The sequence below is a fragment of the Astyanax mexicanus genome, chromosome 4, assembly GCF_023375975.1.
Source record: "Astyanax mexicanus isolate ESR-SI-001 chromosome 4, AstMex3_surface, whole genome shotgun sequence".
Taxonomy (NCBI): Eukaryota; Metazoa; Chordata; class Actinopteri; order Characiformes; family Acestrorhamphidae; genus Astyanax; species Astyanax mexicanus.
This window is the reverse complement of record NC_064411.1, coordinates 53,523,032-53,548,851: the sequence shown is the minus strand read 5'-3', so window position 1 is coordinate 53,548,851 and position 25,820 is coordinate 53,523,032. Positions and strand designations below refer to the sequence as shown.

Genomic DNA, 25,820 nt, shown 5'->3' with positions numbered 1-25,820 from the left:
TTAACAAGCCTGGTCAACAGTGCTGCTAATTCCGCTAGCCCAATGCTAGCTAGCAGGATGCTAATACTGCTAGCCCGACTCAATAAGACCGCGCTAACTCAACAGTTCTGCTAATTCTGCAGGCAGAATTAAAAAAAAGAAATAAGCTAATACCCTCATCCAATAAGCAGCCACTGTGGAACCCTTGGGCAGCACACCTAACCGACAGCTTGGGAAGCCCTACAGCGGTATACATTTTGAGGTGTTATCTTGTGAGTGAGGTTGAACATTGTCCAGCATGCTCATATCAAAGCAATGTGAATTCTAGAAGTTGGAGTGAGGCGAGTGAAGAAAATTCTAGATACACATACCACAGTTCAGTGTAGTGTTCTTTCGCTTCCATGGGATATACCAAAAGTCATGGGACACAATTCTAGTTCCTGTTAAATAAGTTTAAAGGGGGAGAGTGTGTGGGGTGCTATCTTGTGAGTGAGGTTGAACCAGTGTTGGCCAGTGCTTTTGCTGAAAGTCGATGCTTTTTACCGTATTTTTCACACTACAGGTTAGCACGGCTAGTGGCTAATGCTAATACTGCTCCAGTATATACACCTGAGACAGTAAAGGGTTAAAATTTGATGGCTGTTAAATAGAGCAGTCGAAGGAAGCAGTGCTACTTTCACTGGATGATAAAGTATCTGATCACACCGGCAGCATCGATTGGAGCGGTAAGAGGGACAGTCCGGCGCTGTGAAGTCCTGAAACTGGATCTCGTGGTTACAGCGGCCAATTTAATCAGCCATCAATACAGCAGTCTGTTTAACCGCGGCCTCACCACAGCTCTCTCCACCAGGAGAAACTCGAGACACTGCCGAGCTGCCGAGACTGAGAAACCGCCTCGCCTCATACATGCTGTGACTGGGGAAGACCTGCGTACAGTTCGATATGGGAGACCACCTAAAAGTGATGAGTTTCTTTAATTTTACCAAATTGAAATCCTCTGGAATTTAATCAAGAGGAAGATGGCTTGAATTTTTGCACCAGGAGTAAAGCAGCATAAAGTTATACAAAAGCAGTGTGTAAGACTAGTGGAGGAGAACATGATGCATGATAAGAATAGCGGTGCTGAGGTAAATTCATGATTAGAATGGCACGGCCGAGGTAAAATTATGAATAGAGGTTAATTCATAAAAAATGTGGTGGAGATCATTCTAAGCAACATCCTGACCTTATTAATGGTTGAGTCGTTAAATGCAATCAATTCACGATTAGAATAGAGGTGCTGAGGTAAATTCACTATTAGAATAGCAATACTGAGGTAAATTCATGATTAGAATAGCAGTGCTGAGGTAAAATCACGATTAGAATAGCAATACAGAAGTAAATTCATGATTAGAATAGCAGTGCTGAGGTATGTTCACGATTAGAATGGCACAGCCGAGGAAAACTTATGAATAGAGGTAAATTCATTTAAAAAATATGGTGGAGATCATTCTAAGCAACATCCTGACCTTATTAATGGTTGAGTCGTTAAATGCAATCAATTCACGATTAGAATAGAGGTGCTGAGGTAAATTCACTATTAAAATAGCAATACTGAGGTAAATTCACTATTAGAATAGCAATACTGAGGTAAATTCATGATAACAATAGGGGTACTGAGATAAATTCATGGTTAGAAAAGCGGTGCTGAGGTAAATTCACAAATAGAATAGCGGTGCTGAGGTAAATTCACGGTTAGAATTGCGGTGCTGATGTAACATCCTTATTAATGGCTGAGTCGTTAAATGCAATCAATCAGATCCTCATAGCAATGCTCCAATAAAAATAAATAAAGGAAAGGACTTGTGACACAGATTGTGGACAGTAGAGGCAGTTACTCCAACACAATCATTCTAGGATAGTATATTTTTCATGTAATACCTCTTAAATGAGCAGGTGCCTCTAGTCTATACTATTGTCCATTTAGTGCAGAAGCTATAAAAAGGCCACGGCTCAGATTTCAGATTATTTTCACGTTTATTGTTTGATTTAGTGGTAAAGCCCCTCAGATTTGCGCTGTGGATTAAAACAGGAAGCGATGGATCTGCCGTAACGGTGATTACGCTCCTGCATCGTCTCAGAGAGTCCAGTCCCCACTGACTGACCGAAATCCAGGGCAGGGCGGACGCTGATGTCAGCAGCCTGTAAAGCTGTTTATCGGACAGACAGAGATGAAGACAATTGAGTTATTCTGGCACTGGAAGAATGCGTATCTTGTTTTTGGAGCTGGGTAATGATGCCATAATAACTGTCTGGACATCTGTGACCAGTGTTTAAATCCAGCTCAAACAGAACCTGATTTAGACGCCCTGTTATTTATAGCCCGCCTTCACAAAGCAGCTGTCTTTTACCTTCAGTTTTACCTTCTGTGTTATCTGTGGAGGAAAGCGTCAGGTCTGAAAATCAGCAATGCCTGTTTTTTATGGAAATACAGTAAATTGGTGCAGTAGAAATAGTTGAAATGTGGTTATTTAAAGATTTACAGGACTGGAAAATAGGGGTGGTATTTACATGATAACGGTATTCTAGGCAATATATAAAAAAACACTGAATTACTGAAGCACTGCTAAGGTAAATGTATGATTACAATAGCACTGCTGAGGTAAATTCACGATTAGAACAACACTGCTGAGGTAAAAGTATGATTAGATTAGAACTGATGAGGTAAATAAATGATAATAGCACTGGTGAGGTAAATGTCCGATTTAGAATGGCAATACTAAGGTAAACTCATGCTTAAAATAGCACTGCTGAAATAAATTGATGATTACAACAACACTGCTCAGGCAAATGTATGACAAGAATGGCACTGCTTATGTGAATTCACGATTAGAATAGCACTGCTGTGGTAAATTCATGATTACAATAGCACTGCTGAGGTAAATTCATGATTACAATAGCACTGCTGAGGTAAATTTATGATTAGAAAAGCACTGCTGTGGTAAATACATGATTGGAATAGCATTGCTGAGTTAAATTCATGATTAGAACAGCACTGCTAAAGTAAGTATATGATTTAGAAAGGCACTACTGAGGTAAACTAATCATTAGAATAGCACTGCGGAGGTAAATTCACAATTAGAACACTACTACTAAGGTAAATTCATGATTGGAGGCAAGTTCATCATTGGAATAGCATTGCTGAGGTAAAAGTATGATTAAAATAGCTGAGGTAAATGTACGACTAGAATAGCACTGCTGAGGTAAATACATGATTGGAATAGCATTGCTGAGGTAAATTCATGATTAGAATAGCACTGCTGAGGTAAATTTATGATTAAACCAGCACTGCTGATGTAAATTCTTTATTAGAACAGCTCTTCTTATTTTAATATGGCCTATTTTAAGGTTTTCGCTGGTGAAAACCTTAAAATATTGAAAGTATTGAACCTTTAGCTGAATGTTTTCTCAGACTTTGTATAAAGTTGGTTAGTGTAATTGTAGAGTTTACGGATGTTTAGAAGCTCTGTAGTTCTAAATGGAGCTCAGCTGTAAGTTTTGCACCATTCAGATTCGCGCTGTGTTTAGAAGATCCTGAAATAATCCAGGGAGGTGCTGTTAGCGGCTCTGAATCACCGGCCCGAGTTCTGGGTGAGAAACCCGAGCTGAGGGAATCACCCCCACCGGCGGCGTGCATTATAAAAATATTTACTCTCATTACCCTCTACCTTCATCTGATCCGCCCAGTATTTTCAGCCCTGTTACCCAACCTCAGTCACGCAGTGAGGAACTATGTCCCACTGCTATTTTCTCCCTCCATGCTGTGGCTAACCCGCTAACCGCTGGCGCTAACGCTCGCACAGTCATTTCCTCTTCTCTTATGGAAGTTACAGCTTCTCTAAATGCTCTAAAATATAAAACCTCCATTTAGTCAATATCAGAACTGCATGTCTTTAGTGTTGCAACATAATTATATTAATGATGTTTGATATTTTAGCACCACTTGCTTAAGTCTCCCCGTTTTATAGGGGTCCACATAATATTTGGCAACCGAAACTTTTGCCTACCTTGTCTGCATTATGCTGTACTCTCATCATTGCTGCCTTTCTTTGTGAAAATTTTTCTCTCCCATGTGACTTCAGTAGCACTGCTGAGGTAAATTTATGAATAAAATTGCACTTCTTTAAAGGATACATCCCTTAATAGTAAGGGATAAAGATCCTCAGTATTATTTTATTATTATATTTATTATCATCTGTGGGCGATGTAGCGTTGCTAGATGGTTAACATGGTGTTGCTAGGTTGTCATTATAGTGTCTCAAGTGGTTGCTGTAGTGTCGATAGGTGGTTGACATGTTGTTCCTAGGTGGTCATTATAGTATTTCAAGTGGTTGTTCTGATGTTGCTAAGTGGTTGATGTAGCATTACTAGGTGGCTGAAATGGTGTTGCTAGGTGGTCGATATGGTATCCCATGTGGTTGCTGTGGTGTTTCTAGATGGTTGACATGGGTGTTGCACTTCTCTGCTGGATTTTCTCAGTCAGCTTTTTGCGGTAGAGTCACCTAGAATTCAGGCTTTCAGTTAACAGCTGTGCTGAACTCATTAAGAGTTAATTACTTGAATTTCTTGTCTCTTAATAAAGTGTTTGAGAGCATCAGTTAAAGTAAAGTAGTGAAGAGGTAGAATTACAGGTATACAGTAAATAGTGAATATTTCATAGTATCATCAAATGAAGTCACCACATAATCCACTAAAAACTAAAAAAAAAATATGTGTATATATATATATGATGAAACTGGCACTCATCAGACCCACCCCAGCATAGGAAGTACTAAAATATTGTGATATTATTTTAGAGCCATATCTTTCACCCCGAAAAAAAAAAACCACAAAATATTGTGATGTTATTTAATGACCATATCGCCCACCCCTCAAAAATAACGTAAAACAGTGTGACTATATTTTAAAATAAAATATTGAGATTATTTTATAGCCATATTTCCCACCTATAGATAATACCGTAAAATATTTTGATACTATTTTATAGCTCTATCGCCTGACCCTTAGTTATGCCTTATATCATATTTTATTATTATTTTACCTGAAAGAAAAAAAAGAATAAAAGAAAAAAAAAAAGGAAATATTAATTTATTTTTATAATCATATTTTCCACCCCTCAAAAATAACCCAAAAAATTGTAGAATTATTTTAGGACCATGTATTTCACCCCTTAAACAAAATGACCCCACATTATTGTGATATTATTTTATGTTCATATCGCCTACCCCTAAAAAAAAAAAAAAAAAAAAAAAAAAAAAAAACATAGAATATTGTGATATTATATTAGAGCCATATCACCTACCTAGGGTTGCAGCGGTAACCGGTTTCACGGTATACCATGGTATTAAAATGCACGGTTATCATACCGTGTGTGTTTGCTTATTACCGGTAAAACGCAAGCCAGCGGAGAAACTCACCCGCACATGCGCAACTCTGCTCCGCTTCAGCTGCTCAGCACACAGCGGTGAGAACAGCAGAAAGTGCATCAGACTAAACAAATCTCCGTCCGCCTAAAAAAAGGCTAAACTAAAATCAGCAGTGTGGGACTATTTCAGAGACCCGCCGAACGCACCCGAGGATGGGTATCCGATTTATAATCAATGTGGCCGTAAAGTCACAGCTAAAGGTGGACATACGTCAAACCTGTTCTCCCATCTCCAAGAACACCACCCCGCCGTGCAGCGCAAAGTATGTGTTTAGTTTATAATTTTAATCTGAACCTAAATAAAACCTCTTTGTAGTCGTGCACAACCCATGTGGGAAGCGCCCGCAAAAGCGCCGAGTTATCCGAAATTTGGGCACGCAGGTACAGGCGTGAAGTGCGTGCTACGATGGATTCACGTGTCCGTGTAAAGGTGCTCGCCGGACTGGATGTGAAAGACGCCATTCATTTACATGCGTTCATTTTCAAATTCTGACGAGCCTGTTTTTCATATGTTAAAACCAGACTCGGTGTGAAAGCCTTAAAATAGAAATCTCTATTGTGAGGATCATGTCAGAAATAAATCCCCTCTTTCTGCAGTATCTGGTTATATACCAACTTGGCAGTAAAACGGACGTTTACAACAGTTGTTGATCAGACACTGACCCAGGCTCAGTTTATCAGATATTAAATAATTTAAACTTAAATAATTGTACTGAATATTTTAAATACAGGATCTTTACTTCTTAGAGGACATGTAATGTGTGTAACGTGTGTGTGTGTGTGTATATATATATATATATATATTATATATATTTATATATATTTTTTTTTATATACACTCTTAATGCCCTTAAGAGTAGTGGAAAAAACTAATTTCCTTCACCTGATGGTGTACAGCTTATTTTTTTTAAGGAGACATTAAATTATAATTGTTCCAGGTTTCTACAATAAATAGTTAATTGAACAAAAAAACCTTTGTTGTAATTTCTTTAAGGGTCAGTTTAATAATATATGTAACAAACTGTGATACCGTGATAACCGTGATACCGCGGTATTTTCTGAGACGGTTATCATACCGTGAAAATCTCATATCGTTGCAACCCTACACCTACCCCTTAAAAATACAATGCAATATCATATATTATTTTATAATTTTTCCAAAAAATAAATAAATAAATAAATTCAAATATTTTTTCAGAGCCATATCGCCACTCCTCAAAAATAACCCAAAATATTTTATTTTATGACCATATCGCCCACCCTGAAAAATACCACAAAATATTGTGTGATTATTTTAGAGCCATACTGCATTACTGCTGTACATCTCTGAAGTCACGCTGGCTGATTTCACTGGTTTTACACTGGTCCAGTACAGCCATGAGCTTTATGAGCTTTGATAGTATTTGTAATTATTAGTAGTTAGTATTAGTATTTATTAGTATTTGTAAGCTTAATGTTGATACTCAGTCCAGGTGTTGGTTCTGTCCGGATCCGGCTCCGACCTCCGGTTCCGTGTATCTCGTGTGTAACGAGATTAATGTTGTAGCAGTTGAGAACGACCTTTAAAGCCACGCTTGACCTCCAGCTGCTGCCCATATTCATGCCTGACTAATCTTTACTCTGCAGATCATTCCAAGAAGTGTATTTATTCATACGCTTCTGAAGAGAAACTCTCATCGCATGCTGCGCCACAGGAAGTAATATTGTGTCCCATGATTTTTGGCATGTCCTGTAGAGGCTGAAGAATGCTAAACTGTCCCCTGAGGTCCTTTTACCATCATCAATGCTGCTGCAAGATCTTGGTGTTCAAGGACGGTTCAAGGAAATACTGCCATACTTTTTTTACACTTATTGATTATAAGGTGCATTTAATGCAACACTAGTAACTAGTAGTAAGGAACAGGGGTGTCGCCATGTTTTTGCCATGTTTTAAAGTCAAACGAGTGCTGGATGTTAATCTACACAGATTTCTCCCCAAAAAACTGTTTATTTGGGTGAGTAAATAGCTTTAATTTATTTACAGTAAGCTTAGATTTATTGATTTCCACTAAAGCTGGAGCATTAGCATTAGCGGCTAACCACTGGTGGTTAGTGGCTAATGCAATCCGAGGCATTACTGAGGGGTGGTCGATTCGGCTTTAACAAATATCGAAATATTTCAGGTGCTTTTTTTTTTTCAGGTGGGTGATCTGGTTCTAAAAATAAATCACAATATTTTGGGGTGTTATTGATAGGTGGGCAATATGGCTATAAAAATATCACAGTATTTTGTGATATTTTTCAGGGGTGGGCGATATGGCTTTAAATAAATATCAGAATATTTCAATATATTTTATTTAATATATTTCAGATAAGATAATGATACTATAATAATATTATACTTCAGGACATTTTTGAGGGATGGCTGATATGGCCCTAATATAGTATCACAATTTGTTGAGGTATGTTTTTAAGGGGTGTGCAATATGGTCTTAAAATAATATCACAATATTATTGGGGGATTTTTTTTTTTTTTTTTTAGGCGTAAGCGATATGGCCCTAAAATAATTTTGCAATATTGTAGTACTTCCTTCCCTGGGTTAGTCATGATGAGTGCCAGTTTTATCATTTTCATCACGTTTTTGATGGACTTTGCAGTGATTGCACTTGAGGATGCTTTCAAAGTACTTAAAATTCTTCTTTTAGGATTGACTGACTTTAATTTTTTCTTAAAAAGTATTTTTTTCTTAACTAATTGAGTATTTCTTCTCATAATCTGGATTAGAACATTACTCAAATATTCACAATTCACTGTATACCTGTAACTCTACCTCTTCACTACTTTACTTTAACTGATGCTCTCAAACACTTTATTAAGAGACAAGAAATTCAAGTAATTAACTCTTGATGAGTTCAGCACAGCTGTTAACTGAAAGCCTGAATTCCAGGAGACTCTACCTCATAAAACTGACTGAGAAAATCCAGCCAAGATGTGGGCTGACATCAGAATGCAGTCTGATAAACTCTCCTCTAAACAGCAGAAGAGCTAGCACTGTGGTTAGCGGCTAACGCTAATGCTAATGCTAATGCTGCTCCAGCAGTGCTAGCCGGGGTTAACAGAAGGCTACAGGCTGATAATACTGACCTGTGGACAGCCAAAGAGCTAGCACTTAGCTAGCTAGCACTTAGCTCGGTTAGCGGCTAATGCTAATACTGCTGGAGAACTAAACTGAAACTCCTGTGAAACGCTTCTTTATTGGTCCTTAATACGTGACTGGTAGAATTTATACATAAGGTGCACCGATGATTTTTTGGAAAATTTAAAGGATTTTAAGTGCGCCTTATAGCGCCTTATAATCACATGACTTTTTACACGTCTCTTGCAGATATCCAGGAATTTTACGAAGTGACCTTATTGGATAATCAGAAATGCGGGGATTCGCTGAGGGTGGTGGACGTGATGCCGCCCGTCAACCTGTGGGATTTCTCCAGCATCCAAAGCACTACGGTTACTTCCGACACCCTGCCCAGCCTTAGCACCAGCATCGAGGTAAGAGTGATCAGAGTGATCAGAGTGATCAGAGTGATCAGAGTGAAATCTGATCACCCTTTATACCGTACTGTGATCTTGTGTGTCCATTCTAGGTACTGTATTTTTCGCACTATAAGGCGCACTATCAATACACGTCTATTTTTTGGTCTATTTTCATGCATAAATCACATTGTATTATAAGGCATATTATATGACACTAGTAAGGAACAGTGGTGTCGCTATTCTTTTTGTGTTCCTTTAAACGAAAGTCAAACGAGTGCTGGATGTTGATCTACACAGATTTCTCTTTAGAAAACTGTTTATTTGGGTGAGTAAATCGCATAGATTTCCAGATTTCCACTAAGGCTGGGTGCAGCAGCATTAGCATTAGCGGCTAACCGCTAGCCTTAGTAAATTCCAGTGAGCCAGTAAGGCGATATTAGCTAATGTTTTTTTTCCCACATAGCTTGTTTTAAACACAGTTAACACCCCAATTACAGTCTGATGTACTCATCTCTAGCGCTTAGCGTTGTGGTTGGCGGCTAATGCTAATGCTGCTGAACCCAGCCTTAGTGGAAATATGGAAATCTAAGCTTACTTTAAATAAATGAAAGCTCTTTACTCACCCAAATAAAATCCAGTTTTCTGGAGAGAAATCTGTGTAGATTAACATCCAGCACTCGTTTGATTTTTTAAATAAAATAAAAAAACCCAAAAAACATGGCGACACCACTGATCCTTGCTAGTGTCGCGTAATGTTTCAGTACTGGGGAACTAAACTGAAACTGCTTTATAAGTCTGTACTTCAGCAAAGTGGTTTTACTGCCCCTTAATACCTGACTGGTAGAATTTATACATAAGGAGCAACAGATTATAAGGAACACTGTTGATTTTTGGTAAAATTGAAGGAATTTTAAGTGCGTCATATAGTGCAAAAAATACAGGATACGAGCATCTGCATTGCAGTGTCTTCATGCATGCAGTCAGACGTTATAGGACGCATTTTAAGAGCCTATCTGTTTAATGGAAAGGATTGTTTCAATCCATTTAATCCATATAATCCATATTCTATTGACTTTGTATTCATGTAATCGCATGAATGAACGAGTACTATATGTCCAAAAGTATTTCTTTAGGCATTCCTTCCAGAGATGAATAGATGATACTGTGCTCTATAGGGCTGCAACGATTAGTCGATATAATCGACACTGTCGATTATTTAAATTTGTCGACTACAAATTTCATTGTCGACTAATCGTTAATTTGTAACAGTACTAAATTACACAAAGTGCTGGGGACAAAAGCGCAAGTACTTTCCACATTTAAATAACATTCAGAATTCGTTTAAAAGTCTTTTAAATCTCATGTTCTGCTGTTTCTATCGTTTTTAGAGATGGCAGAAATAATCGTTGACTAATCGACCAGTGGCGTGCAGTGCGTATAGTGGGTACCCCTTCTGCAACCCCCCTATAATAACTATATATTCTCTGTCTTGACTGAGTTATATGAACTTAATACACATAAACAGCCCACAAATACAACAGCTACAAACCACAAAAGTAATCAATAGACCCAACAATAAATGCTTAATTCTCCTACAAGAACAACCGTTCAACAAAGATCTCTCATTTGTATGACGACAGTACTCCAGAGCAGCCAAAACATTAAGTACACAAAAAAAACTCACCAGTCAGACGGTCTTTTACTGCGAATTAGTTTCACATTGAAGGACAGCCTTTAAAAAGGCTTTTTAATATGATATGATTCAATATCTGTCTGATTTACAGTCGCAATTCCATTATAGTTTGCTAACTATTGAATTAATCCAGCATGAGCTCCGTTTTACACTAAGCAACGCGTAACACCTTCAGCACAGCCCTGCTGAGAAGGGGTTAGACAGTCAAGGCCCCGCCCCTGGAGTAAAAAAATCCTGAATCTGATTGGTTAGATTGTCCGATGACTTTGCTAACAGACCTTTTACTACACCTTTCTCAAAATCAGGAGAAGGGTCATGCAGTCACACACGGGGGCAGAAGCCATTTTAAAAAGCTTTGATTGGTTAAAACCGCTGTCAGTCAGATACGAGTCCTGTAGCAACTAAAAAACACAGACTAATGCTTTGAATTAGTTGCTGTTTTTTTTATATTAGTTCATTTATAAAATAAGTCCATACACTCACAATAACTATAATATATATATATATATATATATATATATATATATATATATATATATATATATATATATATATATATAATTATTTGCAGCCCTAGTGCTCTGTAGACACAAGTATAGTGTAAAAAAAAAAAAGTGTCCAACATCACCCTGCATGATCAGGTGTCCTCAAACTTTTGGACATATAGTGCGAGTGATGCTGTTTTCTCCACTTTCACCAAACGGTCATCGGTTCCGAGGCGGTTTTTGTGCGCTGTCGTGTTCTGAGGTTGAGGGAGGAGCTGGTGCCGGCGTGGCGTGGAGATGAGCCGTGTGGAATTATGGGAAATCCCTGAGTAATGCCGTCGAGATGATGCTGCTGCTTAGTTGTGGTGTGGTTGGAAAGGGTTTTGATGGGAAAAAGTGCAGGAGGTGGTAATTCTTCAGCTGAATCACCCTTTCCACTTATATATATACACACACACACACATACACACGGGTTGGTATAGCTGTACTTGTGAGGACATTCACGTCATTCAAAAGTAAATATCCCTTTTTTTTAGGTTTTCTAATTAAAGTACCAATTTTTGTTGTACATTTTAAGGACTATTAAAATATCGCATCCCTCAAGGAACCATTTAAAGCCCGCTTTTTTTTGTGCAAGGCGTGTAGCAATGCTCATTGCTACCTTACACCCTGCCAACAGTCTTTTTTCATGCCTTAAGCCTCCTTCGATTAAATAGCAACAGTGGTTCACAATGTACAGCCCTGTAAAAAATTAAGAGCACTTCAGTTTCTGAATCAGTTTCTCTGATTTTGCTATTTATAGGATTATGTTTGAGTAATATGAACATTGTTGTTTTATTCTATAAACTACAGACAACATTTCTCCCAAATTCCAAATAAAAATATTCTCATTTAAAGCATTTATTTGCAGAAAATGAGAAATGTCTGAAATAACAAAAAAGATGCAGAGCATTCAAACCTTAAATAATGCAAAAAGTTTCATAAAGTTTTAAGAGTTCAGAAATCAATATTTGGTAGAATAACCCTGATTTTTAATCACAATGTTTTATGCATCTTGGCATCATGTTCTCCTCCACCAGTCTTACACACTGCTTTTGGATAACTTTATGCTGCTTTACTCCTGGTAATAGCAATCTGCCAAAGTCAGAGCACACCTGGCTCTTAAAGGGAATGATAAGCAAGTGAAATGATTAATTAATTTTGCATGTTTCGAACAGAATAAGGTGTACTTTTCATGTTGTTAAGATAGCAAAGACACACTGACATGCCCTAAATCAAGCTTCACTGTGCATAGTTGGCGACTCACCTATAAATTGCTATAATACATAATCCTATATACAGCTCTGGAAAAAAAAAAATAAGAGAGCAATTAAAAACAATGAGTTTCTTTGATTTTACCAAATTGAAAACCTCTGGAATATAATCAAGAGGAAGATGAATGATCACAAACCATCAAACCACCAAACTGAACTGCTTTAATTTGTGCATAAAGTTATCCAAAAGCAGTGTGTAAGACTGGTGGAGGAGAACATGATGCCAAGATGCATGATTAAAAACTGTGATTAAAAACCACCAGGGTTATTCCACCAAATATTGATTTCTGAACTCTTAAAACTTTGAGCCAATTTTCATTGTCTGTAAATAAATGCTCTAAATGAGAATATTTTTATTTGGAATTTGGGAGAAATGTTGTCTGTAGTTTATAGAATAAAACCACAATGTTCATTTTACTCAAACACAAACCTATAAATAGCAAAATCAGAGAAACTGATTCAGAAACTGAAGTTAATTTTTTTCAGAGCTGCATACATCACATAATATCTTCTCGGAACCCTTTTTTTAGCAGAGTAGATCACTCAGAAAGATCAGGTTGGTTTATTTAAGATGTTTCTGAAGATGCTGCTGTCGTATGATGATCTGGAAAAGGCTTCAGTTCTGCTGGGTTCAGCAGTAGGAAGGATGTCAGTCAGTGGACTGTGCTGTCCATACTGATGAGCGCAGTTCAGCTCGGTGTAGTTCTGCTGCATGTTGAGCAGGAGCTGAGAGGGGGGGGGGGGGGGGTATTGGGGCAAATTCAGTGTTTTTATGGAATTATTTAGCAAACAAAGATTAGATTTAACAGTTTTGCGCTGCTCTTGGCTGGATTTTCTCAGTTAGTTTTATGAGGTAGAGTCCCCTGGAATTCAGGCTTTCAGTTAACAGCTGTGCTGAACTCATCAAGAGTTAATTACTTGAATTTCTTGTCTCTTAATAAAGTGTTTGAGAGCATCAGTTGTAAAGTAGTGAAGAGGTAGAGTTACAGGTATACAGTGCAGTCGCAAACACCATCAAAAACATTATAGTGATTAAACTGGCACTCATCAGGAGCGACCCAGAAAAGGAAGAGCAAGAGTTTCCTCTGTTGTACAGGATAAGTTAATCAGAAACCACAAGTTAAAAGCTCCCCTGATAAGAGCACCTAAATGCTTCTAAACAACAAAATGCTAAACATTTTTAAGAAAGGTGATATATTTCAAATTGCAAATTTGAAGAAACTATGTACTGTAGTTTTGAGAATCGATACAGTTTTAGGAAAAAAACTTTATATAAAAGAAACAATCCTTTTTATAAAATTTGACTAAAAGAAAGGTTTACTTCTTATCCAATCAGAATAGTGGGATCTAATGATGGGGTATAACACTGCTATCTAGTGGGCGGGGTTTAAACACAACACTAACTGAGCCACTTCTGACACCGATCTTTACTTAAAATTAAAAACTAATATTTGAAACTTTATACTATAGTTTTAAGAATCGATACAGTTTTAGGAAAAAAAATCATATCATATAAAACAAACTATCATATTTATTAAAAGTTACTGGAAGAAAACGTTTACTTCTTATCCAATCATAATAGTAGGATTTGTAGACGGCATACAACACTGCTATCTAGTGGGTGTGGTTTAAACACAGCACTAACTGAACCACTTCTGACACATTTTTTTACTTAAAAATAAAAACTTATAATTAAAACTGTATACTGTAGTTTTGATAGAGTTTTATGAAAAAATCATTGTAAAAAAGAAACTATCATATTTATACATTTTCAAAAAGAAAAAATTGCTTCTTATCAAATCAGAATAGTGGGATCTAACGATGGAGTATAACACTTCTATCTAGTGGGCGGGGTTTAAAAAAAACAACACTAACTGAGACACTCTCAAATCTTTATTTAAAATGAAAAACTTATAATTGAAACTCTATACTGTAGTTTTGAGAATCGATACAGTTTTAGAAAAAATCGTATTATATAAAATTAATAATCATATTCATAAAATTTGACTAAAAGGAAAGTTTACTTCCTATCTAATCAGAGTAGTAGGATCTAACGATGGAGTATAACACTGCTATCTAGTGGGCAGGGTTTAAACACAACACTAACTGAGCCACTTCTGACACCAATTTTTACTTAAAATAAAAAAAATAATAATTAAAGCTCTATACTGTAGTTTTAAGAATTGATACAGTTTTAGGGGGAAAAAAATCATATTTATAAAATTTGACTAAAAGAGAGGTTTACTTCTTATCCAATCAGAATGGTGGGATCTAAGAACAGTGCTATCTAGTGGGCGGGGTTTAAACAAAAAACTAACTGAGCCACTTCTGACACCAATTTTTACTAATTATTGAAACTCTATACTGTAGTTTTGAGAGTCTGTAGAGGTTTTTTTTTTAGGAAAAATTATATTATATAAAATAAACTGTCTTATTTATAAAATTTGACTAAAATGAAAGTTTAATTCTTATCCAATCAGAATAGTGGGATCTTAAAAAAAAACACTAACTGAACCACTTCTGACACTAATTTTTACTTAAAATTAAAAACTAATGATTAAAGCTGTATACTGTAGTTTTTTTTAGAATCAATAGAGTTTTAGGAAAAAGTTCATATTATATAAAATAAACTATCGTATTTTAAAAAGTTGACTAAAATGAAAGTTTAATTCTTATCCAATCAGAATAGTGGGATCTTAAAAAAAACACTAACTGAACCACTTCTGACACCAATTTTTTGTTAATATTAAACACTATTAATTCAAACTCTATACTGTAGTTTTGAGAATAAATACAGTATTGAAGAACAAAATATCACAATACTATACAGATTATATATTTTTTATTTCTCTTTATAAGGTAAATGATAATTGTATGGTGGTAAATTTCGTCCTCAGTTCTTCTTATTGTCACGGTCCTGATCTGTCTATTTTTTTCTCAGCATTAAAAGTGTAAAAGTGTTAATAATAAAGTTTTTTCTCTCTGTTTTGCGTTATTGGTTGGTTGGCTTGAGCTGGACGGATCAGATTATTTGAAATCAGATTGTTTTTATTAAGAGAAACGGTACAGTAAGTTTCTCACAGAGATCAGCTAACCTACAGGCCTCTACATGCAGACTGAAGGTATTTGTTTCATATGAGCTGCTGAAGCACGGCTACAACACAAGCTCAAACACGTCCAGAAGGTTTTTCTGGCTTTTCTGGAAGTCAGGAACTGGAGCAACTGACTGGCAAACACCAAAACAGCAGTTCTAGCAGTAAATTGAAGGTTTTAACTCGTCTAGAACTCGTATATGAAGATTTTCCTAATGTCATTATTGTTTTAAATAGCATAGAAACCTGCTGCTATCAGTTTTTTTCACTAAGCTCAGGATTACTTACACCTTAACTGATCTGATCATTTATAACATGGAGTCCCAAGACATCTGAAGATGTCCTGTGGTATCTGTGTGAATTGTGAGCTTTACCTAGGTGCCCATGCCTAGCCCTGTCACGATAACTATTGACAAAATAGTTATCTGTTCCGATTACAGCTAAACGATTAATTTGGTTAATTTGAATGACAGTTTTAATGCAATTGGTGTAATTGAGATATTACTTTTTAATCTAAAATATCCGAAAACGCTACTCATTTCTGAAGTATTTATCCATCTTACCCTAGTTACTGGTGCCTCCCACAGACCAGCATGTGCATATTTTACAAACAAAGCAACAATTTTACGTGGAAATTTCACATAGGTGATATGGAATACAAAATCAGATGTTGAACAAAATATGTTGTGTAAAATACAGCTCTGAAAAAAAAATAATAAAATCAAGTCAAGTCAAGTCAAGTAGATTTATTGTCAATACTGCATATGTACAGGACATACAGAGAATTGAAATTACGTTACTCTCCTTCCCAAATTTTACAGCAAGTACAGATAATAGATATAATAAAGGAGAATGGGAGACACTATGGGTACAATACAGCAGGGACACAAATAGACATACATGAGACAAAAACAAGGTGCGGTGGTGTGGGGGAGGAATAGATATATAAATATAAGTAAATAAGTAAAAATAGATATATAATTATAATATAAAAGAGTGGGAGACACTATATGTTCAATACAGCAAGACACAATAAACATACGTAAGACAATAGTGCAATATTGATGGTGATTGAGATGGAATGACAGTATAAATAGTAAATAACAGTAGTGCAAATACGGTATATGGTATATAGCTTAAGGCTGGTAAAGTGAATGGGTGCGTAAGTCCTTAAAGTTCACAGTTTAATTAAGTGGAATTAAAGTGCGTATTGACAGTGCAAGTATATCAGTAGTGCAGGTGCTGTGTAGTGCAAGTCCGTTTGGAAGGGACCAGTACTTTGTGCATTGTAGTGCAGAGTTTCAGTACTTTATTAGTGGGGGGGGGTCAGGATGCTGAGTGAGTGTGTGCTGGGGGCAGGATTGGGATGGGGGGTAGAGCAGGAAGAGAGTTCAGCATCCTCACAGCCTGATGGATGGGGCTGTCTCGCAGTCTGCTGGTCCTCGCCCCGAGACTCCGCAGTCTCCTCCCTGATGGCAGCAGGCTGAAGAAGCTGTGTAGTGGGTGAGAGGGATCTCCTGCCAGACGGAGGGCTTTCCGTGTGAGGCGGGAGCTGTACAAGTCCTGAAGGGAGGGGAGAGAGGTGCCAACAATCTTCTCAGCTGCTCTCACGATGCGCTGGAGGGTCCTGCGGCAGGTGTGCAATCGTGGGTCAGCAGAGTGAACAGAATTTTTAAAATCAGAATTTTTAAAATCACTTAAAAATAAAGAGTTCCTTTGATTTTACCAAATTGAAACCCTCTGGAATATAATCAAGAGGAAGATGGATGATCACAAGCCATCAAACCAAGCTGAACTGCTTGAATTTTTGCACCAGGAGTAAAGCAGCATAAAGTTATCCAAAAGCAGTGTGTAAGACTGGTGGAGGAGAACAAGATGCCAAGATGCATGAAAAAAAACTGTGATTAGAAATCAGGGTTATTCCACCAAATATTGATTTCTGAACTTTTAAAACTTTATGAATTTGTTTGTTTTCTTTGTATTATTTGAGGTCTGAAAGCTCTGCATCTTTTTTGTTATTTCAGCTATTTCTCATTTTCTAATTGACAATATTTTTATTTGCAATTTAGGAGAAATGTTGTCTGTAGTTTATAGAATAAAACAACAATGTTCATTTTACTCAAACATAAACCTATAAATAGCAAAATCAGAGAAACTGATTCAGAAACTGAAGTGATCTCTAAATTTTTTCCAGAGCTGTATGTAGACCTGTGTTGAAAGTCGGTGGCCACCAAAAGTAGCAGCACAACAAATTGGTTTTAGCACTTCTGACACAAACTTCTGATGGGATAAAGCATTTATTTATTTTATTTATTTTAATTGCAGCGTATTTGTTTTATGGTGAGGATCTGATCTCCATCTCATCTACAAGCTTGTTTCTGGTTGCGTTTGAAACCCAAAGGATAAATTTTAAGTGAAACCAAAATAAATGTAAACCTAGTTTTGAACCATTTCTTTGTCTCATCTGTAGTTTGATTTTCAGTAGGGGAAAAATTTTGTCACTTTTTTTTTTTTTAAGCCATTTCGCCCAGCTCTAGTTCCTATTATGTTGGGTTTTGCTGTGTGTTCTGATTGAAAACTCAAAGAAAAATATTGTAAAATGTGGAAAACCAATGATCCTCATGGCATATAGGTGTAAATAGCTTGGATGAAAAATAAAAATGGAAAAATGCCATTTTCAGGGCTGTTCAAACATTAGTTTGAGTGTAAAACAAGCTTTTCACCAATAAAGAAAATCACTGTTCCGCCTCTAAACGCTGTAATTGGTCGTTGTGATCCTGCAGATCAGCATCATATCACGCATCATTAGCCCCATAATCGCTTTTACAGATTAATCCTCATTAGGGTCCAGCGTTGTCTCGTCATCTCACTGTAATCGTTTTACTCGCCTGTCCTCGTGGCTGTGGTTCTGGTGCTGGTGGTTGAGTCTGTTGGTTGTGGTTGGATGTGGTTGGATGTTGGTTGGATGTGTTTATGCGAGGCTAATCAGGCTAATCCCGTCTCTTCTGCTGAAATCTTCCTCTCTCTTCTCCTCTCGTTTTTCTCCCTCTCTTGCGAATCGGCCAATTGCAGGACTCTCCTCTCCTAAATGAAATCCTGCATGTGCTCGCTAAAGCCAAAGCATCCCCCGCCGAGCTCCACCAAGTAAGTACCACGCCGGCGCAGAGCAGGGGGCGGGGCGTCCCCCATGGCTGCATTCCTGGACCACTCATCTTCTCCCCCTGACCATCCCGTCCAGACCTGCTCCGGGGCAGTGGGCTCTCTCTTTCTCTATAGGTCTCTCTCTCTTTATATAGGCCTCTCTTTTTCTATAAGTCTCTCTCTCTTTCTCTTTATATAGGTCTCTCTCTTTCTCTATATGTCTCTTTCTCTTTCTATAGGTCTCTTTCTTTCTATAAGTCTCTCTTTCTCTTTCTATAGGTCTCTTTCTTTCTATAAGTCTCTCTTTCTCTTTCTATAGGTCTCTTTCTTTCTATAAGTCTCTCTTTCTCTTTATATAGGTCTCTCTCTTTCTCTATCTCTTTCTCTTTATATAGGTCTCTCTTTCTCTATCTCTTTCTCTTTATATAGGTCTCTTTCTTTCTATAGGTCTCTTTCTTTCTATAAGTCTCTCTTTCTCTTTATATACGTCTCTTTCTTTCTCTATCTCTTTCTCATTATATAGGTCTCTTTCTTTCTATAGGTCTCTTTCTTTCTTTAGGTCTCTCTTTCTCTATAGGTCTTTTTCTATATAGGTCTCTTTCTATAGGTCCCTTTCTCTCTTTCTTTAGGTCTCTGTCTCTTTCTAAAGCTCTCTCTCTCTCTCTCTCTCAAGGTATCCCTCTTTCTGTAGGTCTCTCTTTTTATAAGTCTCTCTATAGGTGTTTCTATAGGTCTTTCTTTCTTTCTATAGGTTTTTCTTTCCATAGGTCTGTTTCTTTCTATAGGTCTATTTTAATGTATAGGTCTTTTTCTGTATAGGTCTCGTTCTATAGCTCTCTCTCTCTCTCTCTCTCTCTCTCTCTCTCTCTCTCTCTCTGTGTGTATATATATATATATATATATATATATATATATATATATATATATATATATATATATATATATATATAGTTTTTTGTCTCCCTTTATATAGGTCTCTATAGATCCCTCTCTCTCTTTCTTTAGGTCTCTGTCTCTTTCTATAGCCCTCTCTTTATGTAGTTCTCTATCTCTCTATAGGTATTTTTCTGTATAGGTCTATTTCTCTATAGGTCCCTTTTTCTGTAGGCCTTTCATACTTTCTTTAGGGCTCTCTCTAGGTCTCACTGTTTTAAGGTATTATGTTTTATATATATATATATATATATATATAGGTCCCTTTCTCTGTTTCTGTAGATCTCTCTCTCTTTCTATAGGTCTCTGTCTATCTTTCTATGGGTCTCTCTCAAGGTCTCTCGCTTTCTGTAGGTCTCTCTCTCTATATAGGTCTCTTTCTCTATAGGTCTCTCTAGTTCTGTCTCTCTTTTGTTAGGTCTCTCTCTCTCTCTCGATCTCTATAGGTCTCTCTCCCTTTTTATAGGCTACTCCATCTCTTTCTATAAGTCTGTTTCTCTATAGGTCTCTCTCTCTCTCTCTCTCTCTTGTGTCATTCGTGTTCTTCATTCATAAGGCTCCTGGGTGGGTGGAAGGGTTTATGGTTTTTGATGTCGGGACTCCATCAGAACTGTCATGTTTCATCTTCAGTGATGCACGACGGGCATCAGTGAGGATTTCCCATGGAAGCTAAAGAACATAAAGAACTCAGGAGCACTGAATATGGATGAAATTTCTGCCGGAGTCGCTTGTGTTTTCACTGGGACAACTGTAGCCAGATGCCACCGGTCACGCTCATTACCGCCCACTGCAATACAGTCCTCTGTAACACTTCTATGACCTGGTTCCTGGTGTATGTTGCAATGTGGATTGAGAAATGATAAAAGTCACATGAGGCTAATTTATTAATTTTGCATGACTAAAGGCAGATTATAGCTGCTCAGTTTTGTTTATTTTACTCCTGTATTTGATACACAGAGTGAATTATACCACTGATAGATGCAATACCACATGACCATGCAATATAGAACAACAAAATATCACAAAGCCATTTTTTTCCCCACATCACGTTACCTCACTCACCAGATAACAACTCACAACATATACATGTGTGGGTGTTCATTTCCAAGCCATCCCTTGAGGTAATGCCTTATGATCAGTTCACATGACTTTTGGGAAAAGTGAAAAGTCAGTTCTGTACACAGTACAAGTCTGTACTCTGTTGTTTTTGTGCTTCTTCTCCTACTGGTGTTTTTATTTGCTTAATTTAATAAATAAAAGGAAATGCTCAGTCAGCATTTCTGCAGCTTATTGATCAAAAATAGCCTCCAGCACTGGGTGTGTGAAGCTGCAGTTTTTTGATGTTCGTATGGAAATGTTACTGATGTAAAAAGGGTTCATTTCCGTACATTTACCTACAGTTACAGCTGGGCCTGTAGATCCTGTAGCTCTACACTCGTAGGTTACTGAAGCTGCAGTCACAGCTTATATATATATATATATATATATATATATATATATATATATATATATATATATATATATATATATATATACATATATACATATATATACACATACATGCATACATACACACACAGTGGCTTGCAAAAGTACTTTTTTACATTTTGTCACTTTACAACCACAAGCTTAAATGTATTTTAGAGACATTTCAAGTGATGAACCAACACAAAGTTGCAGTAAAATCTGAAAAGTGTGATGTGAAAAAGTATTCAGCCCCCCTTTACGCTGAACCCCATAAATATAATCTAGTGCAGTCAGTTGCCTTCAGAAGTCACTGAAGGTTCTGTGGTCAGATGAGTGAAACATGGTGGTGGCAGCATCAGATTCACCTTCCGGCAAGACGATGACCCTACACATACAGCCAGAGCTACAGTGGAATGGTTTAGATCAAAGAATATTAATGTGTTAGAGCGACCCAGGCATAGTCATAAAACCTAAATCCCATTGATCTTCTGTGGGGGACATGAAAATTGCTGTTCACAGAAGCTCTCCCTCCAATCTGGCTGAGCTTCAGCTGTTTTATAAAGAAGAATGAACATAGGTCTCTCTCTGTCTCTATAGCTCTGTATATCGCTTTCCTTTGCTCTGCCTCGCTCTGCCTCCAGCTTTTTTATGTCACATGGTCACAATCTGCTCCTTCTGTTCCTGAGCATCGGTTATGCAGTTTTAGTTTGCTGTTATTTACAGTGTTGTCGCAGATTTTTCAATGGGTTTACTGTAAAAAAATTGTCTTGTTAGCGCTAAAAATACAGTTTGTCTCGCCGCCCTAATTTATTGCTTTCCTTATTTTGAACGAATTCCTCAAAAGACCTCTTTCCACACCCTCAAACTGAGCCTGCCGTTAAAGTGGGTGGACTAATCACGGATGTACGATGTAGGCGCATCAAATATTTATTCCTGTGCTTGTGTTCTTTGCTGCGACGGGCCGGGCGGTGCCGGCCTCCTCCTCTCGCTCTCTCTGAGCTTTTAGTAAAAGAAAGACCCGGCGTTCGGTGTGCCGGTCGGCTGCAGAACCCCTCAGCAGCAGCAGCAGCAGCATGCTGCGGAGAATCGGCCGGGTTCTGAAGAGCCCAGAGCACTGCGAGGCTCGCGGAGATGATGATGATGATGATGAGTGTTGAATAAGTAAGAGTTGTTATGTGCATCGTGAGCATGAGTTCAGTCCTGTGGCAGCAGCTTTCAGATAGCAGCAGATCTGCAGCATCTGCAAACCGGAGATGCAGGGTTTGTGCGTGACAGCCCAACCCCCTACTACCTATAATAATACAGCAAAAAAACTGTTTTATTCTAGTGAATACGTAGCAACACCATCAGAACCATCTGAGAGACCATAGCAGCCACCTAGCAACAACACTGCAACCACCTAACTAATGCTATTTAATTACATTTACATTTACAACATTGACATTTACTCTTACTGGTGTAGAATTGAACCCCAGTCTCCCACATGATGTGGTAGCTTCCAAGCATGTAGTGGTGTTATCCACTGCGCCACACCAACCATTTCACCAAATCAACCCCGCTGGAAGATTGTGGCAATTAGCTAGCAACCCTAAAGCAACCAAAACCACATTAGAAACCACATAAATACCATAGCATCCACCTGGGATACCATAGAAACCACCTCACCAACAATTTTAGGCTAGTTGCCACATAGCAAAATCACAGTTACCAGTTGATGATACCGTAGCCACCCCTTGGCATTTCTCATTAATTTCAAACACCATAGCAGCCACCTAGAAACACCATGGCAACCACCCCAATATCGTAGATTCCATTTAGCAAAAAACAATTTAACTCTTGTGACCATCCAGCAATATAATACCAGCCACCTCAAAATACCATATTAACCACTTTCCAAAAAACTAAATAGATTTCAATTCCACCTTGTGATCATATAACAGTACCATAGCATCCTTCTCGGGTACCATAGAAACCACCTATTTAACAGTTTTAGGCTAGTTTCTACATAGCAAAACCACAGTTACCAGTTGGTGATACCATAGCTACCCCTTGGCAGAAAACGCTTGTCATATCAATTTATCATAGTGATCATAGAGCAACACAACCTGGTATACCAATCAGCCACCTAAATACCGTATCACAAGGCAGCACCACATCATTCATTTGTAACACCGTAGCAACCACCTTAAACACCATAGATTTCACATATCAAAAACAAAGCAAAAAGTGACCATCTAGCAACTTAATTCTCAAATCTCAAATTTCCATATCAATCACTTATCCTAATAATCATAAAGCAACTTGACTTTGTATAATATAGCAACACCATAGCAGCCACCTAAGGACACCATAGGAATCACCTAAAATACCATAGCAACCATGCATACGTTTCACTCTGTTGATCACGAAGCAGCACTACAACATCCATTTGAAACACCATAGCAGCCACTTAGAAACACTATGGCAACCACCTCAAATACCATAGATTTCACTTAGGGAAAAACACTTCAACTCTACCATCGCAGCCACCGTAAGACACCATAGCAACCATGCATACATTTCACTCTATTGATCACAAAGCAGCACCGCAACATCCATTTGGAACACCATAGCAGCCACTTAGAACACCATGGCAACCATCTAGCAACATAGTGGCATCCACTTAAAAATACCATATCAATGGTATTCCTTTTAAGTTTTATATTTCTAATGTTTTTGTTTTATTTATTGATTTTTATTTTAATATAAATCTAATTTCACACTCCACTAGTTATCGTTTATATATTTAAGTTTAGTTTAAAGCAGTTTTTAAAATCTTGAATCACTTTGGATCTGTGCTACATCTCCTGAAGTTGCCCGAGAGCTGATTGGTTAAAGGAAGCGTGAAGCAGAAGGTCACGCTCGTGCTCCCGCTGTGCCCGATTCAGCAGTGCAGCGGGGAAGGGGTTAATGCGACCGCATCGCTGCACGTGTGGTCAAATTGCGAGTGACATGCGGCTCCAGAGTCTCCGCAACGAGTCTCTCTCCGGCGAGAGTCAGCGTCCCACCCTCCACCCCCTGCATCCCTACCCCCACCCTCACCCCTCCGCCATGTGGATGCTGTGCAGGGAATGCGAGCGCTGCTCGGGCTGCTGCCGCTGCTCTGCCCCCGGTTCAGCTGGAGCAGCGCAGGGAGACCCTTGCTTTTCTCTGAAGCGTTTGATTGCACACTGCCTGGTCCGGAGCGCAGCGTGGACGAGGCGAGGCGGGCGATGCTGAGGCGCGAGAGGCTGCTGCCCGCTGCCACAGGATGGACTGCATTTGCATTGTTACTACAAAGGTAAGGCAGGGGACGTGGATCTGCTGGTCTTGGTTCCGGCGCTCAGGGTTTGCTTTGCTGGTCATTTACTTTAGAGTCATAAAAGTTTGTCATTTTGATGTTTGGTGTTTTTTGTGGTGTCGTGGTCTTTCTTGGGACTTTGTGGAGTTCCGAGACCTTTCAGAAGCGCTTGATTGGCCACTTAGCAGTGTTCTAAAAATCTACCAGGTACAGATCCCTCCATCAGACAAAGTCTGCTGGCTAATCATGCTGTGTTCTGTGGGCTCCAGTGGGAGTTAATAGATGAGGGGTGAAGCCAGGGTTGTTCTACTGTGATCAAACATCTGCCAGATAGAAGCACAAAACTCATTATTTTTAAAATTCTTGCATCTCCTTTTATGGTTTTATGGACAATAGGTACAGATCCCCCCCTCAGACAAAGTCTGCTGGCTAATCATGCTGTGTATGTCTAAATTTCTCAATCATAATGACAGAAAAGGCATTTCTTCAACTAGTCTAATGGGGGAGGGTTGAAGTACTTTTATTGAGACGTCACATAAATGTTTTTTGTGATGTTTGTGCCAGGGTGGTGTTTTTTGTGATGTCGCTGTCTTTCGTGTGACTTGAGTGGAATGGTGGAGTGTTTCAACAGTTTGATTCAACAGTTCCGAGATATTCAGAAACACTCAGCAACGTTCGAAAATCTGCCAGATAAAAGCACAAAACGCATTATTTAAGAATAAGTTCTTACATCTGCTTCTGCGGACAGTAGGTACAGATTCCTCCCTCAGAAGAAGTCTGCTGGCTAATCATGCTGCGTACTGACTGAGGTTCTCAACCAAAATGAGTGAAAAGGTTCTGTTTTTTGTGGTGTCATGGTCTTTTTTTGACTTGGATGGAGTTCAGAAACCTTTCAGAAGCTCTTGATTGACCAGATTGATGCACAAAACTTAAAATTTAAAAGTTTTTGCATCTCCTTTTATGGACAGTAGGTACAGATCCCTGCCTCAGATGAAGTCTGCTGGCTAATCGTGCTGCGTGTTCTGAGGTTCTCAACCAAAATGAATGAAAAGGCATTTCTTCAACTAATCTAATGGGTGAGAGGGTTGTTCTACTGTGATGTTTGTGACTGGGTGGTGTTTTTGTGATGCTGTGGTCTTTTGTGTGACTTGAGTGGAATGGTGGAGTGATAGAACATGATTCAACAGTTCAGAGTTATTTCAGAAGCACTGTTTGAAAATCTGCCAGATATAAGCACTCATACAGACAGTAGGTACAGATCCCTCCCTCAGACAAAGTCTGCTGTCTAATCTGGCTGTGTACTGCCTGAGGTTCTCAACCAAAATGACGAAAAGGTTGTGTTTTTTGTTGTGCCGTGGTCTTTCGTGTGACTTGGGTGGAGTTCCGAGACCTTTTAGAAGCTTTTTACTGACCAGATTGA

At 38.2% G+C, this 25,820-nt stretch overlaps 1 protein-coding gene and 1 long non-coding RNA gene across 17 annotated transcripts in view; one reads left to right on the top strand and one right to left on the bottom strand.

Moving 5' to 3' along the window:
- dlg1b (discs large MAGUK scaffold protein 1b) overlaps positions 1–25,820 on the top strand; it is a 174,334-nt gene that overhangs the window by 18,039 nt on the left and 130,475 nt on the right. For 9 of the 16 annotated variants that reach the window (XM_049476567.1, XM_049476566.1, XM_049476554.1 and 6 more), the window contains exons 3-4: positions 8,809–8,972; positions 18,613–18,684. In XM_049476567.1, the coding sequence (XP_049332524.1) occupies positions 8,809–8,972; positions 18,613–18,684 (236 nt within the window). Of the gene's footprint in view, positions 1–8,808; positions 8,973–18,612; positions 18,685–24,296; positions 24,401–25,820 lie in introns of those variants that run through there. The other 7 variants (XM_022678664.2, XM_049476557.1, XM_049476556.1 and 4 more) reach the window with 2 other exon arrangements.
- LOC125801067 (uncharacterized) overlaps positions 5,243–25,820 on the bottom strand; it is a 56,231-nt gene continuing 35,653 nt past the window's right edge. Inside the window, exon 2 of the long non-coding RNA XR_007438561.1 lies at positions 5,243–6,101. This is a non-coding gene — a long non-coding RNA (uncharacterized LOC125801067). The remainder of the gene's footprint in view (positions 6,102–25,820) is intronic.